Source organism: Schistocerca americana, chromosome 3, assembly GCF_021461395.2.
Source record: "Schistocerca americana isolate TAMUIC-IGC-003095 chromosome 3, iqSchAmer2.1, whole genome shotgun sequence".
Classification (NCBI taxonomy): Eukaryota; Metazoa; Arthropoda; class Insecta; order Orthoptera; family Acrididae; genus Schistocerca; species Schistocerca americana.
This window is the reverse complement of record NC_060121.1, coordinates 432,859,774-432,880,595: the sequence shown is the minus strand read 5'-3', so window position 1 is coordinate 432,880,595 and position 20,822 is coordinate 432,859,774. Positions and strand designations below refer to the sequence as shown.

General features: G+C 40.3%; 1 protein-coding gene across 2 annotated transcripts in view; it reads right to left on the bottom strand.

Moving 5' to 3' along the window:
* Nucleotides 1-209: 209 nt before the first annotated feature.
* Nucleotides 210-20,822, bottom strand: part of LOC124606183 (abasic site processing protein HMCES-like) — a 94,187-nt gene continuing 73,574 nt past the window's right edge. Inside the window, exons 8-9 of one of the 2 annotated variants that reach the window (XM_047138149.1) lie at nt 13,557-13,613; nt 210-538 (exon numbers count right to left, since the gene is read on the bottom strand). In XM_047138149.1, coding sequence (XP_046994105.1) covers nt 475-538; nt 13,557-13,613 — 121 coding nt within the window. In that variant the 3' untranslated portion in view covers nt 210-474. Of the gene's footprint in view, nt 539-13,006; nt 13,453-13,556; nt 13,614-20,822 lie in introns of those variants that run through there. The other variant, XM_047138150.1, reaches the window with a different exon arrangement.

Here is a 20,822-nt window from a genome sequence, read left to right as displayed (position 1 = left end):
AGAAGATGACTTCCAGACACTTGATGGCCTCACATTTCAAATTTCTTTTACTAATACAAATGCTCTCTTCTCAGGACAGTTGTTGGTGCAGATGATTGTTTTACTAGCAGCATACTATACAGACACACCAACTTTTTTCTTAGTACATTTTAATTAATGGAAACACAAATTACATATGAAAGACAATGAAACACAAGTTACATATGAAAGACAATGAAACACAAATTTTTATTACATTATACGTCAGGAACTTTGCTGAATCACTGTATACACTTTGCCACATATTATTCAGTTTAAAATGGTGGAATGATTATCTACACAGTGTTCATTATACATTTGTAAAATAGAAATAAATAATAGTAAAAAACACAATTTAACTGAATAGTAAAAAGTTATGATCTACAAGTACATTAACACACATGGAACAACAGTAAACATATTTACATGAAATGCAAAAGGGGTGGCGCACAATCCTTACTGTGTGTCCAGCACATCCGATTCATCAGTGCACATGTCACTTGGGGATGGCAAGTCTTCCCTGGAAAAAATCATTTACATAATAATGGAAACAAAGATACACATTAATTATTCAGAAATAAATGTGTCTACACTTACCAATATTAACAATTGATTGTCCAGGCAAAACAAGGCTTCAAGATGTATGTTTGGACTAAGATAGCGCAAAGAATAAATTGGAGAGGGCAAGTTAATGAATTTAAAGTATATCTACACTATGGCTGTTAACTCAATGCCCAGGAGGATAAGGAAAATGTTGGCCATGTTCTCTTTATCAGTAGGGTCACAACCAGTACTAGAGCAGACACCAGTGAATGGAAATTATAGCTAAACAGAGAGACGAAGCAAAAGATGGAGAGTGGACTTGGTGAAGACCTGACACACAACAACATTCAAAATCATTCATCCCATGTTTTCACTGCAAAAACATCTACCATTGTGTGATGTAGACAAGTATGTTAATTGTTTAAAGAATTATAATTTACATTTGAGAATGGCTAGTAAGACAAAACTACATAGTAGTGAACAATATGAAATAAAAGAATGGTTTCCTCAAAACACTAACTGCACAACAGTGATCTTATACAATCTGGACAGAGAACTCTGGGCAAAGGACTTATGCACACTTGGAGATTCTTGCTGCCTGCACTGTCTGTCTTACTGTCAGTAAGGAAACAGTTTCAATCCATCTGTATGTGATTAAGGAATATTTACTTATTTCTTGCAGTAAAAGTGTAAGAAAACAGAAATTACCAGATTAGTATAAGATTAAATTACTTCATTAGAATTCGTTCACATAGCCAGAATAATTCCTTCCATAAGATAAGCCATTATTTTTACACACACTCTCTCGTGGTATCATTCCTGAAAATGGTAGAAAAAAAATTAGTGCTCCAGAAATATTTCAAGTTCTTTGTGTTTTCACTCTGTGTATCCCACAGAAACTGATAAGCATTTGCACAAGAAACACTGAAATCTATTATTGGTCATGTTGTACATGTATCTCTGTTGTCAAATCACGCTATTTATTGTGCTGTTGAGAGAAGATATTGCTGCGTTTGCAGTAACACAAATGTAATGGCAAACTTGACAGGTCTATGCGACATGTAGTGGTAACATTAATACTGAGCACTTGTTTAGTACATTCATAATTTTTATAAGCAGAGGCAAACCTGAGCAAACAATGTCAATTAAACGTCTATTTTATTTTCAACACTTGAATTTCAAATAACACATTCTTCAAATGTTTGGCCAATAATATAAGACACAAGTGCCATGTGTAGACAAGCATTGTCCTGTTGAGAAATGGCACATGACAATGACAATTATTCTGGATGCGGAGCACTCGACATCGAGGTTATCAGCGCCCTGATAAAAAGTTAACACACCATTCCCATAAGGGGAGGGGTTGGAGGGGGAGACGAAGGCTGCCTCATGTGTGGAGTGGTTTACAATAGTTTAAAGTCCATCTCCCCTCCCCAGCACTTGAGTGATGAAGTCTAAATGACAATTCACAAAATTTCATAGCCCGTGTGGGCAGATTTGCAATCAAGCCGACGGTTCCCTTCATGTTAGTAAAGACACAAGTAGTGACAATATTCTGAACTGAAACTGGCACCCCTCAAACCTCACAGAGTGGTGGATCCTCCTGCCAGAGGACGAAAACCTGTTTTAAAGGACTATGTCCTATGCACAGTCTGGTTAGCAGCACTTCCTTCCATAGGTGAAGTTGGCATGAAGTCTGCCAAGCCTGTCTGGTTGTCTGAGTGACTGCAGTTTATTTTCTGCCACCTCCAACCATTGTTTCTCACTTGTGCACAATTTGTCTATTGGATAATGAGACAATGACTTACAATACCATCCAAATATACTTTTGCTTTATTGCTAGGTTGTTTCCATGTCCCCCAACATGTCCAGATACCAGAAAAAGGTGTTCATCTATTCGTAAAGCACCTGTAAGGATTAATGGATGAGCTGAACCAACTGGTCTACTGGATAGATTTGGTGCACTGAGCGAGTCAGAACACATCACATGCCTTGTTCTTGAGGTGAGATATGTTCTATCAGTACCTTAACAAGTATGACTGCCCTCTCATTCTCATCCAGTCCAACGATGGGCCACTGTCACACTCAAATGCCCCATTAATCTGGATTCTGCACAATTCAACCAGCTGGCCAAATGAAGACCCTTCCCAACTTTATAAGGTGCTTATAACACTGTCTCAAATGAATATGTGGCATCTCTGTGTCCTCCACAGTGATCTTGTGACATCATCTGCTGTTCATGCCCCTTATACACAGTGTGTTTGAAAAGGAACTCCCTAGTTTTAATGTGTCCTAGAATCTGTACATTGTGACATAAACTATTCTAGTTTGTGGTGTCTGATTCATCAATTCTCCATGTTTGGCTCCCCTGTAGTTGGCTGGTCTGCTTGACCTTGAGACGGCACCAGTGCTGTTTTTTTCCTCTGTTTCCTCAGTTCAGTCCAGGCGTGCGTGCAGTGCAGTGCAGAGCAACTCAGCAAAACTTTTTTTTGTCACGTTGTGGAGTATCCAATATATTGACCCACTGAATCTCATGGCACTGTATGAAGCAGAATCAATTTTTTGTTCATCCTGCGTCATCAAGCATTGAGAGCGGAGCACGTAGTATCAAGCACCATAGAGATATTGTACACTGTACAGCAAAGCAGTATCACGAGCAACCACTGAGATGCTAGAATGAAGCTGCGCATCCCATGCCTCTGCCCTGAAGTAGCGGCACTAGAGGCCAGGTGTCCCCTCTGCTCAAGGTTGGATCCTGCCCACTTCCAGGAAGTTTCTGTTGGAGTAACACTGTTGTGCTGTCTACTCACTGTGACACAGCCCATGTCAACCATTGAAGAGTGAGGAGACCTCCGTTTCCTGTGAACTGTGTCTACTTGCGAATACTATCAGAACTGTGTCAACAAGTGTCTACAAACTTGTGTTTTCTAGTGCCTGTAGTGATACCACAATAAGGCCGTTCCGAACTTGTATTAATTTGTCTCTCAGTAATTGCAGCTCATTTAGTGTGTTCTGAACTGCAAGTCCACTTATGCAATTCCATTGCTACAGCTGAGCCTGGCGAACAAAGATATGTTTTGTTATACTCAATAAAGTAATACTTATTCAGAGTACTTCTAATTCAATGTATTTTAATAGCTACCTTACCTCAGTGTCCAAGACGTGTTTAACAGAAACAAATGACGCATTGCATATATTCATGCTATTGTTATCTCAGCTCTTTTTTTTTTTTGACATGTTCCACTTCCTCGAGGATCTCCTCAGCACAGATCATCCATGGAACGAAAAACTAATCTAATATAATCTAACAAGTAAAGTGATGCCAAGGATGCTGCTCATGGTTAGCTCACTGGGACATACTGTGTAACTAATGCTCTCTTACAGCAGTGCTATATTTCTGTTTGTGTGTGTTGATATATTGAGAATTCAAAGAACTCAACAAACGGTTAGTGCCAACATTCAGAGTAACCTCTTGACGCCCCCCCATGACATGTTAGTTGACAAATTGTCAAATCATCTTAAATCACAAGTGCATGTAGCAGCTGCTTCTTGTAAGTTATTCAGATTAAAACAGCAGCCAGGACAATTCACTTTCAGTGTTCATGAGGGTCAAGTTATGGTGACATTACGATGAGAGATGCAATTACTCAGAACGTGAGTCCCATATTTGTGCTGCCATACTGAAGCATCCAAAACCTGACTTTAGTATAATATTGCCAATTGCAGAGTCACAGGACATTGTCAATAGAACTGAGCATGCAAGATTTTTAAGCACCTGCAGTATCTGCTGTCAAGAGTAAAGACAGTTCAGGGGCCAACAATATCCCCCTCCCCCCAGGTCAGATTTTGGCCGATGTCTAGGTCATACGCACAATAGTCACACCATCAGGCTGCGGCACAGCCTGCACAATAACGTAAGTACTGCCCATATTGCTTTCAAACATGTGATAGGGCGCAGTGCCTGTGCTGCAAAAACCATGTGTTTCACATGTGACAAACAAGGCCACACAACACAGTTGGCATGTTTAAATATACATGGTGAACAGCAGCTTTCACATTCCATGTCAGATATTGATTCTCATGTGCATGTTGTGTCTGCTGCCTTACGGTCCACTGATTATGATGATGACGATAATTTTAGGTGAGGGGCTTTCAGCATCATGGTCATCAGCACTCTGACGAAAAGTCAGCACACCAATCTCATTGTGTGGGGATAAAGGCTGCCCCTCATGTGAAGCAGTTTACAATGCCTTAAAAGTCTGTCTCCCTTCCCCACCAATTTAGGGATGAAGCTTGACAGTTCACAAAATATCACCACTCTTGTAACACTGGAATCAGTATCAGCGAGGATGGTGGATAGATCTCCATTGAGACACTGAGGACTGCCCTGATATTAGTATATAAGAAACGTGTTTCTAAAATAAGCCGAACCAAAAATGGCACACCACATACCTCACAGAGTGGTGGATCCTGCCACCAGAGGAGGAATCTACGTGTTAAAGAGTATGTCCAATGCATGGCCTGGTAAGCAGAACCTCCTTCCAGTGGTGAGACTGACATGGAAGACTGCCTAGCCTGTGCGGTCAATTTGAGTGACTGCAGTTTGTTTCTCCCACCTACAACTATTCAGTCTCCCACTGACACACAATGTGTGTGTCAGAAGAAGAGATGATGGCATGCAATGCAATGGGACACTGATGGTCAACACTTCATGACATGCTTCCTTGGCCACTTTGTCGACCATGTCATTTCCCTATATCCCGAATTGGCCAGGTACCCAGCAAAAGATCATTTATTTACCACAGAGTTGGAGCTGCTCTAAAGAATTGTGGATGGGATGAATCAACTGGTCTACCGGATACATTTGGTGAAATGTTTTTAGTGGACTAAGTGAGTCAGTATAGATAAGAAACCTTGTATGGTAGCATCTGTGAATCCGCTCCAGTGCCACCATAATGCCATTTAACTCCACACAGTAATTTTTAAATTGTTCCAGAAGACACACTTTCAGAACCCTATCAAGGAAAACAGCGGAACAACTGAGGACATTCTCTTGCTGGGATCCAACTATATAAAGAACTATGAAATTGTGGTGTGTACTTAAAATGGAAGAAAACAAAGATGTAAAAACGTAATCTGGAGTACAAGTTTTCTTGTACCGCATCACGCTTAAAATAAATTTGGGCTTCTAAAGAGATCTAGGCGGTAACGCATTCCATCCCTGGCTGTGTATTCAGAGGTCTGATGGCTCAAGATCCTTGAGACAGACAGCAGTACATATCCTAAATGGTCGCATGGAACCGATTCTGGAACAGCTGTTCAAAGTTGGGTTGGATCACTGTACTAAATGCCGATGACAGGTGATGCTGAGATTTTTCAGTGTCTGTTGAGCCAAAAGGATACCTCACTGAACCCGGAATGGTGGTTCACCGTCCTCTGCACACATACTCTGAACTGGGCTGGTCCAGTCGATATCCAAATCCCTCATGGTAGACAGCATCTAATATCCTGAGGTATAAAATATGGGCTGATTCATTAACAACACTGCCCTAATGTAAATGTGATCAAACAAATTCCCTATAAAACTGCAGGAGGTGAGACCTGTCAGCTGCCCATGCTTTTCCACTATGGCATTTCAAAATATTCAGTGACAAAGCCCTGTGTCTGTAGGTCTTTCAGGTACAAAAACGAAGTTAATTTCTTTCCATAAAACATAAAATATTGTCTCCCCCTGTTAGTACTGGTTGTTTAAAACTTCAACAAGCATGGTTAAAACTGACACATGTAGTCTTCTCTGGTGAGAACTGAAAATCATTTGTCTTGGCCCAGGTTTCCAGCCTCCTGAAGGTCAGCTGTAGCTGCCTTGTCATCACTGTAAGGTAGGACGAAGAGTAGAAGATGGCAAAGTCATCCACAAACAAAGAGCATTTGACAGTGTTCCCGACTGTGGAAGAAATGCCATTGACAGGAATGGAAAAGAATGTGACACTGAGTACACTGCCTTGGGTGACCCCATTCTCTTGGACATAGCAGTCAGGTAAAGGATCTGCAGTTTGGTATCTAAACTGCCGGTCTTTAAGAAAGGATTGGATAAGAAGTGGCAGAAGACCACGTAGTCCCCACTCTGGAAGTTTGTGAAGGATGTTGTACCTGCAAGTAGTGTCATATGCTCTTTTGAGGTCAAAAATGCACAGATCAAATGATTTCTGTGTAAGGATGACTTACATAGCACTATCTCCAGTAGAATTAAGTTGTCAAGGGTGGAACGGTAGTGCCTGAAATGGCACTGGAAGCAGCTCTGGTGACCTCGGGATTTGAGGAGCCAGATGAGGTGGCAGTTGACCATGTGTTCAAGAGTCTTACCTATACAACCGGTAAGGGCTACGCCCCAGTAACTGTTAGGGGTGCTACGGTCCTCACTTGGTTTCCATAATGGAACTAATAATGCCTCCTTCCAAGTCGTGGGGTACTGTCCATCAAAGCAGATCTGATTGAAACAAGACAGGAGCTGTTCTTTAGCTTCGGGGCACACATGACGGAACATGACATAATGAATCTTAATCAGGTCCTGGAGTAGCATCTCTGGCCACGGACAGAGCTGATTCCAGTTCCCACACGGAGAATGGAAAGTTGTAGGCTTCCTCATTATGTGAGAAATGGAGCTTCCTCATCTCTCCAGTTCCGTGGGACACCTGAAACACAGGAGCTTGTCTGGATGAAGCAGTGACTGTAAAAAAATGTTCAGCTGGGCACGTCCACCAAAACCCTATTTCCCTAAAGGGATGTGTACTACTCTTGTCTGAAATCTGCCTTATTGATTCCCAAACTTGTGCAGTGGAAGTGGACCGATTAGATCCTGTTGTCGTTCCGTCAGATTGGCAGTACACAAACTCTGAACTTACTAATCAGCAATCCAATAAGTTGTATGTTTGGTTGCGGGTGTTCACAAAGTGTTAGATTCCACTTAGATATTGGTGCTACGGTTACACTGCTCAACTGTACTATGTATGAATGGTTAGGTAGCCTACAGCTTCAGCAACCACATAGCTCATTGTCAGCATACAATGGACAACTTATTCCAGTGATTGGAGTGTGCAGTTTGCAGCCACATTCCATGGCACTATTAAAACAGTGTTATTTCAAGTGTTGTGTTTTCGTCAGCCTACTAACAGTTTCGGCATGGATAGCTCTGACCTTTTCAGATTCTCAGTTGTTATAAATTAAGTCATCTGGGTTTCTGGCCAATAATAATGCATTATCTGACCAAAACAGTTGTCTGTTCCATGGTAGTTTAGGCAAGGCTCAAGGGTTCAAGGCCCATGCGACTGAAAGACAATGCGCAGCCCAAGCTTTTTCATGCTCTCACTGTCATTATGCATTAAGGGACTGGGCTGCACAGAGTTGCAGGACAGTGACATCACCAGACCAGTGTCAACCAGCCAATGGGCGTCATCCCTGGTGGTCCTTACTAAACCGTAAGGCAGGTTGAGATTCTGTGCAGATTTTAAATCAACTGTCAGCTCACAAACTACTGTTGATTCTTTCCTGTAGCCCCACCCGGAGGATTTGATGGACAAATTGGGTCAGGGTCATTTCTTTTCAAAAATTTGTCTTCAGGACGCCTACCTGCAACTGCCTTTACATGAACAGTCAAAGAAGATTTTTGTCAAACATGGGATTACTCCAGCTTTGATGGTTGCCATTTGGTAGCACTTCTGCCTCAGCTATTCTCTAAGGATACCTCAAGCAACTGATGTTGAAAGTGCCTTTGAGTTATAACTATTTAGATGATACAATTGTCTCTGGTCGTACGCCAGCAGAACACTTACAAAATTTAGAGGTATTGTTTCACGTTTTGTCCAATGCAGGACTGATGTGTAACCATTTAAAGTGTTCCTTTTTTTTCACTGAAATCGAGTATCTTGGCCATATGATTATGTGCACATCCTCCACCCATCATCACAGTTGTACTTAGTGGCCACTTATGACTTGACTGCATGAACCAACGTGTCTGAATTAAAAGCTGTAATGAGGACGCTAACCTATCACGTCCATTTTATCCTGAATGCCACTCAGATTGCAGTGTTTCTAAATCAAATGTGCTGCAAGGGCTTTCCAGCAGCTAAAAGATGCACTACTAAGTGATCAGTGTTTGGTCCACTTTGAGCCCAGCAAGCCTGTCATTCTTGCAGTAGATGCCTCACCTTATGGCATTGGTGCAGTGCTGCCACATTCTGACACTGCATTTGATTCCTCTGAAGGCTTCTGTCCTCACACTGATTATAAAGAAATCAGGCTTTTGGAAGTTTTTCTGGTCACTTTGCATTATGTGGCACAGGAGACTGAATTTGACCTGGCGTTGCAGAATGTGCTCGAGTTTGTCTGTCATGGGTGGCTGCAGAGTCTGTAGGAGATCCTCCAACCAGTTGTTCGTTGCTACTTTGCTCATCAGCTTGCCATCTCTGTACAGATGGGCTTTGTCCTGGCACACACCAAAAGTAGCAACACACTTATCTTGGTCCCTCAGTCTCTCTATCAGAAAATTCTTTGGTTGTTGCACCAAGGGTTTGAGCCCAGAGTGTGCAATGTGTACCGAGTCTGAATCTGCTCCTCCACAGTGGCCACGTCCTGATGTAACTTTGGCAACTTCTGCACATAAGACTTTGCTGGGCCACACTGGTGATGGTGTTTCGTTGGTGGGGTGCTCAACTGCACAGTCATCAGCACCTGTACAAAGACCCAATTTTTTCACAGTCCAATCTAGCCACTGTCACAAATGATGAGGAAAACAAAAACACCTAGTCCCTGGGTAGAGAAAATCCCCAGCCCAGCCAGGAATCGTACCCGGGACCCCGAGGTAGCAATGCCAGCCACTAGACCACGAGCTGTAGATGCTATGTCATACTGGAACATACACTGCCTAGTGGTTGTCAATGCATACTGCACGTTTCCCTTCATTGTTCCAATGAAGTATAACACATCACACAGCGCAGTATCAGCTCTTACATTGATCTTCTGCATGTAAGTCTTACTTGAGGTGATAGTCTCATAATGGGCAGCAGTTCACATCTCAGGAGTTTGAACAGTTTTGTGCAGACAATGGTACTCAGTTTGTCCTACAACGATCTTTCACCCACAGTCGAATGGTGAAGCTGAATAATTTATAAGGACCGTCAAGTTACAGATGGACAAGTTGTGAGCCACTCACACATGGGACCAGGCTTTGAAACTTTTTCTGTTGTCTTACTGCTCCCTACCCAAAGATGGAAAATTGCCAGAGGAGCTTCTGCATGGTTGATGTCACAGGACTCTGCTCCACTTGTTACTTCTGCCACAGAGACCTTATGTTCCTACTTCTGAGTCACAGCTTTGGCTTCAGCGACTAGTGTTCTTTCGCTTGTTCAGTGGGGGTCGGAGATGGGAATGAGGTGTAATGTCTGAGGTGTTGTCCTGTTCCCATGTCATCTCCAGCAGCATGGTTGTCTCCACAGCAGGAGACATCCATGGACGTCAGCCTAGCTCTAACGGCAGTGTTGCAGTTTTGCTGACAACTTGTGACACAGCCGGCAAAAGGGTCGGGCCTGGCTGGATGCCACAGTGGGTGGGTGGGCGGGCAGGTGGATGGGGGGCAGAAGTCGTCTCCAGCAGCCCACCTGTTTCACAGTCTGCCTCTGCGCCTATGACCGCTAAAGTGCACCCTGTGGTTGGTTCCCTAGTAGGTATTTCCTGCTGTGCGCAAGGTGGATACTGGGCTGTGGATGGGTGTTCAACTTTGACTAAGTTTCAGCACCTAGTTCCTCAATTGCGTCAGTGACCCCCCCCTCCCTGCCATCATGTACATCTCCATACCCAACTCCGGGATGATGTTTGGTTTGGGGAGTGGCATGCAGTGTTGTCGAGTATTGAGAGCGGTGCAAGAAGTACCTACCACTGCAAAGTTACTGCCAAAAAAAAGCAGTATCACAAAGTGCCAATTAGATGCTAGGAAGAAGCAGTTCCGAGGTGCCACTGCTGTGCCTCTGCCCTTAAATTGCATCGCTGGAGGCCAGTTCTGTTCGAGGTCAGATCCTGCCCACTTTCAGGAACTAGGCAGAACAGAGTAATGTCGTCATGCTGCCTACTCACAGTGATACAGTTCATGTCAACTTTTAGGGAGTAAAGAGACTTCTGTCTCCTGTGAACTGTGCCTATTCACCAACGCTGTTAGAACTGTGTCAACAGGTGTCTATGAACTTGTGTTTTCTACTGACTGTAGTGAAGCCACAGTATGGCCATTCTGAACTTTCATCAATTCGCCACTCATTAATCGTGCTCATATAGTGTGTTCCGAGCCTTATGTCCATATGTGGAGTTTCATAGCTACAGCCGAGCCTGGTGAGTAAAGATAAGTTTTGTTGTAATTAATCAAGTATTACTTATTTAGAGAGTTGTAATTAACTGTTTTATTAGTAACCAGATGTTGGACACAGCTGTTAGCCTGTCTCTGTCTGAATCTCTCCCATGTTTTGAAATTTTACAATAGAATTGCAACAGCATTTTACACTAATTTTGCAATAGTTAATTTTTTTATCTTACAGAAACAAGGTACATCTTTTATAGAAGGCTCATGTGGGTGTACAATCAGAAAGTATTTTCCTTCATGTTCTAGTGTCACTTCGTGGACATCTGGTTGTAATTAGGCAAGAAATGAAATTGAAGGATCTTCAGCTGGCATGCTGAGATAGCCACATTTCAGGAAGTTATCTTAATACAAAGATGCTTCTTATGCATGTAACAATAGTACAGATTGATATTAAGGAACTGTTTTCATGCAAATATTTGATTTGGTGTTTCATGAAAATTTAATCATTTATTGTAACAGGTATTTCATTTTTAAAGTTTTGTGTGTGCTTGTTTAGTAATGAGTTATATAAAAAATTCATTCCATGTCAGTAACGACATTTATTAAGCACTCTATGACCGAGCAGAAATATTGGTCTAATTGGTACTGACTGTCCATCTACTTTGGCCACACTTCTATTACGGACTGCACTCCTTTACTTGGACCTTGGAGACCACCCGTGGAGATGCTATGATGTTTATATTGGTACTTTTATCATCCATATTATTTTTGGATAACTTTTGAGTCCTTTTTGAATTTATTCTTTTGCTAATTGTGTTACAGTCAATAAGCAGTTTGTGTGACTTTTGATTTACTTGCAGATGACTGAAATAGGTTTATTATAAATTCCACATTTGGGAGCCATGCAATATTAAAAGGTCCCAACTAGGTCAAATTGCTGCTGGACAAAAGATGTAATAATCAGGTAAAATAAATGTACCTTATTGTGTAAAGTCAGATGCATTTATTTAGACTGTTAAGTGTAATAAAATAGTCTTACCAATGACAATATTTGGATTTCATAGATACCTTCATTACCTTAAAGGAATGTCACTTTCAGGCATAGTGTTGGTGTTACGTTCAGTGTGTACACAACTGTTAACGAGTATAGCTCTTAGATGAAATAATTTTATGGAAATCAGATGGGACTTTGGCAATGCTGTGTACCATTATTTGCCTTAGCAATCAGAGCTTACATCGCCCATTCCAGAGGAGAGTGATTTTTACATACATTGAAACACCCAACAAGGACCACTTCAAGTGACAGATTACACAACTGAAGCATGTGTTCTAAAAAAATTGTTGTGGTGATGGAGACATTAAGACAGCACTCTCCTAGCGACAGAAGCACTAATGCGTTCAAATATGATGAACAGTCTGCATATTCTGTGCATATAAGACTTGAGACCAATTTCTGACTGTCCAAGAAAAGCAGAGATTCCATGATCAGGAGGGTTTTGGCTTGGAGTTTATGGTAATCTTGTTAGGGTGTATGCCACTGTATCTGTCAATTTATTAGTCTGAGTGCAGACTCGTGACTAATATAAAATTGTGTGTGATGAACAAACCTTGTCCTATGCATCAACCTACAGGGACTCCATCATCAAACACATCATGTAGATCAGAATATTAAACACACCTTTAACTGGAACAACAGCTATACTTTTAGTGGTACATGGGAGCAAGCTCCTGAAATGATGACTGCAGAAAAAGTTGGCGACCTGTTGCAAATGAGGTGGCACCACAAGTGACCCTGCATCACAGATATTGACAATTTCTGGTAGCATGAATTCACAACCAATTCAACAATCACCGGCTATTTGTTTTATAAAGCTTTCTCTCAGCAGAGCCACGACAACTAACTGTTCCTGAAAAAGATAGGTGGCAATACTTTTGACCCCTAGTTTTTACCATAATTTGACATGGGAGAAGACTGAGAATGTTTTACACAGTTACTGACAAGGTGAAACTGACAAAGGTAGTACTGTGCATAATTCTGTTATAAAATTACATTTCAATGACAAATGAAGATGGTAGGATTCAACACATGCTGCAATTCCTCTGTTCGCACAAAAATAGTTTATTCTTTTTACACTTTTTAAAAAAATACAGATATATTTAAATACACTTTTTTGTCGAGGAGCATTTAATATTTACTAATGCTAATGGCAGTTTGAAACTTTTCTTATGAAGATTCATTATGAGCTTAATGCTGCTATAGACACTGATCCAGCGTGGTATGTAACAGTGGTATGGGCGTCAGGGGCGTATAACTTACAGAACTGTCACTGAAACTGTAAATTATTGTTTGGTTTTCAACGTTTTGGTGTCTAGTTGTATAGTCACAGTAGCCTCTATACGTACACTCTGAAATTTTAACTCGTAATTTTTTCTACTCATCTTATGTAAAAATAAACTGGTAGACTTTAAACAACTGAATATAATACAAAATGTCAAAATTCTTCTTCAAGCATTGGCAGCCAGTCTGTAGAAACCTTCCTTGTACTTATCTGAACAAGATACAATATATTTATGTAATGATCATTTACTGTCCTAAAAAGTTGAATTATAGTTACTGAAGCTAAAATATTGAAATATTACACAAAATGCTTACGTTTCAAGCACAGACGTGACAGTACACAACTCTGCAGAGGTTGTCAGTGTTCCTGACCTGCAAATAAAACATACCAGCAATTTCAGAACTTCAGAAAACAAATTATGATTGGTGTTAACAGAAATTACATTGTTTGTTATTTATTAACAACAAATGAAAAAAGATGATAATTTTTCCCAAAGTACTATTCAATGACAATAAATCTGTGTACTAACAACAATCAGTTCTTGAAAATATATAATATAACTGAATAGATAAAAAAATCTACTGATGAAATGGCAGCAAGAGAACACACACATAAAAAGATACTGAGCTTTGCAAGCTTTCAGAGCCGGTGGCTCTTCCTCTTCCTCCTCCTGGCAGAAGGGTTGAAGGGGAAGAAGAGGAGTGAAGGAAAAGAACTGGTGAGCTGTAGGAAATGGGGATAGTTTGGAAAAGTTACCAAGAACCCTGGGTTAGGGGAGACTAAGCGGACAGGATGAGAAGGCTAGACTGATGGTTGGGAACTGCACCAGATGAGATGTGAAAACTTGAGAGCTTAAAAGTGCAAGGTACAGTAATAGGCAAGACAGAAATTACTGATTAAACATTGTACACGGGTTAATAAGAGTGGAAAGCCAAGTGCATTGTATGTGGTAGAGGTGGGGAAAAATAGAGGTGTGAGAGAAGATATAGAAATCTAAATGGGAGTGAAGAATGAAATAGTTATGGAGATGAAATGCTGAGACTGAAGAAATAGACATACATTATGGCTAGAACCAAGGACATGATGTAATGCCAGTTCCCACCTGTGGAGTTCTGAGAAACTGCTGGCTGCCATGGTGAAACAGGCACTGAGATCACAACTTATATGCTGTACAGTATGATATACAACAGAATATTGTGTGTTGCCAGTATACACCCTCTGACTATGCCCGTTCATCCTTACTGATAACTTGGTGGTAGTCATGCCAATGTGAAAGGCCGAACATTGTTTACGTAACAGCTGGTGAATGACGTGTGTCATGTCACAGGTGGCTCTCCCTTTGATCGTATATGTTTTCACAGTCACAGTGCCGGTACAGTTGGTGGTAGGAGGGTGCTTGGGGCAAGTCTTACAGCGGTGACAGTCACAGGGAGGCCATAGGGTAGGGAAAGAGTTGAAGGAGCATCAGAGCTGACAAGGATATTATGGAAATGACAAGGATATTACGGAAACTGGGAGGGCAATGTAAAACTGTTCTTGGTGAGGTGGGAAATATGGTGGACAGACTAAAACCCATTCCAGGCCATGATTTTAGGAAGTCATAGTCTTGCTGAAGTAGCTGATTAAGACATCCAAGACTTCCTAAAATCTTGCCCTGAAATGAGATCCATTCTGTCTGATATTCTGTCCACAACACCTAGAATAGCTTTTCATTGCCCTTCCAATCTCCACAATATTGTTCTCAGACTCTGTGCTCCCTGTGACCGTCCCTGCTGCAACATTTGCTCTGTACACCCTCCTATCACCACCTATACCATCTCCGTAACTGGCATAACATATATAATCAAATGGAGAGCCACCTGCTAGAAAACACTGTTCAGCCTTTTACACTGGCATGACTACCACAAGGTATCAGTTAAGATGAATGGACACTGGCAGAGGGTGTATACTGGCAACACACAATATTCTGGTTGCAGAGATGCTCTACATCATAACAGTCATGATCCCAGTGCCTGTTTCACTATGCAGGCTATCTGGTTTCTTTCCCCAGAAACCAGTGTCTCAGTAATTTCAAAGGTGGGAATTGGGATTACATGTCCTTGGTTCTCGCCTTAATTTACATCTATTTCTTCTGTCTCAAGTATTCTTTTTCATAACTATTCCTTTCTTCACTGTATCTCTTATTTTCTGACCTGTCTATTTTTCTCCAGCCCCCACCTCTAACACATACAATGCACTATCTTTCCACTCTTATTATCTTGTTCACAATGTTTAGTCAGTAATTTCGGTCTTGAGTGTTACTGCATCTTTCACTTTTAAGCTCTTGGGTTTTCAAATCTCATCTCTTGCGGTCCCCAACAATCAGTCTATCCTCCTCATACTATCAGCTAAGTCTTCCCCGATCCAGGATTCTTGGAGACTTTTTGTCGAACTCTCCCCATTTTCTAAATCTTGCCAGTCCTTTTACTTCACCCCTCTTCTTCCCCTTCAACCATTCTGCCAGAAGCAGCAGCCACTGGCTTTGAAAGCTTGCAAATTTCAATACCTTTTTACATGAGTGTTCTCCCGCCGTCACTTGGTGAGTAGATTTTATAGATATCTAATTACATTATAAATCTATATACTGGTATATAAAAGGAAAACCAGTATGTGCCACCTTATCATCTGGTCCTAATACATAAAATTTGAAGGAAATCCTTTGTGAAAGGGGTTGTCAAAACTTCTTTGTGAATCTACATCAGGCCTTAATCACTGGTCACACAAAAATGAAATTTAATGGGAAAATTTATTGAACATTTCCAATGACAAAGGATTTTTATGTTTAGATGGATGTAAGTTATAATCAAATAATCAGCGCCTAGCCTCTAGCATTGGTCCTAGATACCATGATAGGACTTTAAAAAAGTTACACATGTTGACTCACGCTAAGATCTCTGCGCAATAATAGTGGCACATTATTAGAAGCGTTGCTCCAGTACGGATAATAGGCGCATCACAGTGAAAGAGAAAAATTGTGCGGCAACTGGAAACATACTCAAGTGGGACAGTACAATTATTGTTGACACAATATCTAAATTCCACACACATTCACAATGGAATTCTTGCAGTACATGGACCAAATGCAATGTTGCACCCACATATACTGAATGGTGCCAATAATTTGACCAAGGCCACATAGACACAGGTGATGCTAATTGGGAAGGAATTAAACGCAGGCAACAATATCCAAGAAATTGAGGAACTACTTTGCAACAATCGCACATTTTCCAATGATGAGAACATTCACAAAGCAGTTCTCAAAGGGTTCGATGACCCAAGAGCTGATTTTGCATAGTTGATGAATTGAACGACTGGTAGATGTATACAGAAACTTGTGGGCTACATTGAAAATTGGACACATCCCTGACTCTCTCCCCTGTTTCATGATAATACAAAATGTGCAGTACTTCTTTGCACTTTTTCGATATTCTCAGTCAATCCTATCTGATGCGGATCCCACACCACGTAGCAGTACTCCAGAAGAGGATGGACAGGCATGGTGTAAGCAGTCCTTCTGTAGACCTTTTGGGTCTTCTAAGTGTTCTACCTACAAAATGCAGTCTTTGTTTAGCTTTCCACACAACATTATTTATATGATCATTCCAGTTTTAATTGTAATCTGTAAGTATTGAGTTGAATTCACAGCCTCTACTACAGGCTGAGAGATTTATTGTGTAACCATAATTCAGCAGACTGTTTTCTGCATTCAAATGGACGAGTTCATACTTTTTATTATTTAGAGTCAAGTGCCACTTTTCGCACCATACGGATAATGTGTCAATCATTTTGCAATTAGTCTCATGACTATGCAAGATGACAATGTAAGAGGGCTGCTCAGATAGTCTCCCACATTGTTTATATAGATTAAGAACAGCAGAGGGTGTATAACACGTCTTTGGAGAACCCCAGATATCACTTAATCACTACATGACTTCCTGTCAGTTACTACGAACTGTGACTTTCCTCACAAGCAATCATGAAACCGGTCGTGCAACAGGGACAGTACACCAGAGGCACAAAATTGAATTAAAAGTGGCTTGTGAGGAATGATGTCAGAAGCTTCCTGGGAATCTAAAATACAGAAAATCAATTTGAGATTCCCTACCGATAGCATTCATTACTTCTTGTAAATAGAGAGTTGTTTTGTTTCACATATTGATATTTGCAAAATCTGTGCTGTTTGTTAATAAATCATTTTCTGTGAGATAATCAATAATGTTCGAACACAGTATATGTTCCAAACTCCTACTGCACGTACAAATTAGCGATATTAGTCTGTAATTCAGCTGATTTCTCTTATTCCATTTCTCAAGTATTGACGACACCTGTGAAGCTTTCCAGTATTTAGGTACAGATCTTTCGTCAAGTGAATGGTTGTATGTGATCGGTAAGTAGGGGCTATTGTATCAAAATTCTCTGAAAGGAGCCAAATTAGTATGCAATCTGGACCAAGTTGTCAGCTGTTCTTGATTTGAATTCTCTAACAAAACTCAAAAACCAACTGGGTTTCTCAATTGAGCATGTTGTTCAGAATAATTTGGACTTTATGGCTGCTTCACAAACTGTGCCATATGAATCCGCCCTCCTAACACTATCTTTACTGAATGGTGTGAAGGGAAACTGCTCCTTCAATGTATCGTTAATCCCTGTGAGCACCCACTGCCCATTTGTCTTGAGCTTTATCAGGCCCAATACTTCACTTTTCTCTGCCCTTACTCTTGTTCCCAACCCATTTCATCCTCATGTCCTTATACTAGATTCAGACATCCCCTAGCAGTTTTCTTCTGCATCACTATACTATTTTCTTAGTACTCTCCTATCCTGCCATCTGCTCTCCTGTATATCAGCCACTTCGTCTACAAACGATGTAAATATTCCACACTTGCATGATCTTTCTTAACTCCCAACCATATTTTTCCTTTACCAAACTCCCTTGTGCCCACCTCTCACCACATCAAAAATCACTACTGTCCCACTCAGCACATTTATGACAAGGAAATGAGAGAGTGACAATTATTTTTTCCATAGTTCCTTTTACATTCAGTTGTCTACAAAATGCCAGAATTTTTAAGATTTCCAAACAATTCCCAGCAGCACATAATGTGAAACAAGTTATGTTGTATTAGTTTTGCAACATGAAAGTACTGCCATGAATAATAAATATCTACTAAGAACTCTCATTTTCGTACACACCTTCTGTAGTGAAATTGTTTCTGAACAGTATTTTGAGGTGTGCAAAAGTAATAAAATAACATCCCATTATAATAACTCTGATGTTTCACATATAGCCCAACATAAATCAACAGTGAAATTTACTGTCAGTTTTATGCACTTCAATTTCAAAGATTGTATTCACTAAGTCCATTGAAAATAACTGTCTAGCTATTTGCCCTTATATTTTTGTTGAGACAGTCTCTGGAACTGTACCTCCAGAATAAGCATGTACTGCTCTCTCCAATATGCCTTTTTTATTGATTTTAGTTGCAGTCAGAAACTCAACAAACACAATTAAATACACAAATAGAAAGTAAACAGACGTATCATACTTTACTGCTGTTAAGTAGCAGTTTCCATCAAGTACACAACTAAACTTTGACACTTGGTATCCATTTTGTACAAAATCCTTACACAGAAAATGCATGCCTTCCTTATGCTGTGAAAGTGTCAAATGCATTTATGCTTGTGCAAAGTGAAGCAGAAAAAAGGTCAGTGTGGCTGCAGCTTTAAATATTCAGATTGTTGTACTTTTAAGTCAGATTGCACAATTTTAATATTTGTGTTTGTATGAGGGCATTACAGAAGGTAAATTACACATTATTATACCAGACCAAGTAACTGTTATTGAATTCTGCACTGCACTTCAAAGTGATACAGATATGTGACAATGTTTCTCAACATAGTCCACAAGTTTCTCTACAACATTAGTTGGGGTGGCAATTGTTGAAAGAAAAGCTTTTCCAATGCGGCAGGATCTTTTCACGTAATTTCAGTCACTAAATTACTCCTCAGAAAGGGGTAACATTTTGCTGGCATCCACCAACAGGGGGATAAATTATCATTGTAATAAAAATAGGTGGAATGAGAGCTTGCATGGAAAGACTTGTGTGTTTGTTTTTCCTGCACCCTTTTCAAGAGTAGAACAATAGAAAATAGCTTGAAGGTGGTTCAACAAATCCTCTGCCAGGCACTTCATTGTGAACTGCGGAGTACTGTCGTCATATAGGTGTAGACCACAATTTATCTGTGGCCATTCATTCATTTAGTTGGTTGGTGGACATAACCACACAAAATGCTGCACAATGGTTGCATCAAAGTTAGTGGATGACATGGTGGCCCTCCCAATGATACGGTGGGAAAGGCTGATCACAGAACTGGAATGGATGGTAGCTTACAGATGTATGGGATTGATCTTGTATATGATTATTACACAGGGATATTATCTATGAGTCAGGCAGTTGGAAGCAGTTTTGCAGTTTTACGACAGTTCATCTAAATGTCGCATTGCAGTGCCCTCACCTCAATAAAACCAGTGCAATCTCAAACGCTTACTTCAATTTCCCTTTCACCATCATTCTGTTGCTTTCATACCTATGGTCCACAGGCAACAATTCTTTAGAAGATCCAGGTTCAAAACCTGTCCCACATAGCCAAACACTGCCTCCAATTACAGTACTATTACTACCTTTCTCTATCCTAATACAGGGAGAGGCATTCATTCATACAATTCAGCAACATCTACAAATTTTCTCTAACCAATAAACAGCATTCTGTGAAAAAGAAAACACCGTTTGTTGCAGGCTGTATGTTTATGTTATTTATTTGCTGTAATATTGATCAATTTCAACTATCATGGCATTATCAAGCACTTATATACGTAGCTTGTTGTCTGGTGGACTGAAAAACATAATGACAGAGTTTTAAAGTTGACGTAAGTTAGCATACATATACATCAACAGTATTCAATGTGTTAAACGAGATGTAGCATACAAATCAAACTGTCAATGTGCAGCCACACATTAGTAAAATTATGCTCTGAATTGAATACAAATGAAAGAGCAGTAGACTATCTAAAAACCCGTATACAGTATTACTTGAGAACAAAGATTCTGCCTTTTCACTCCAGGACCACATCGTGTCATGTGTGCACCACAACTAATCTACCACTAACATCAACATACAGACTGAAATTGTAATCAACTGTTCTAACTTATGCCAGAGATACACTCAAAGACAATAAACAAGTCTATCAATAATGTATGCCCATGCATATTACATACTTTGCTGGTGTGTTGATTAATGGTACTTAAATATAACATTCTAAAATACATTATATATAATACTTGTTACAATGTCGAAATGGTACAAACTCAATTAAATGAATGGGAACAGTATTCACATATATAGGTAGAAAGCTGTGATCTATATACATTCCTATGAAGCAACCTTTTAATTCTGAACAACTCCTACAAAGACACAGTGCTTCAGTATTACAAAATATGCAATATATTAGTCTAGTCGTGGTTGACATGGGAATCAGAAGG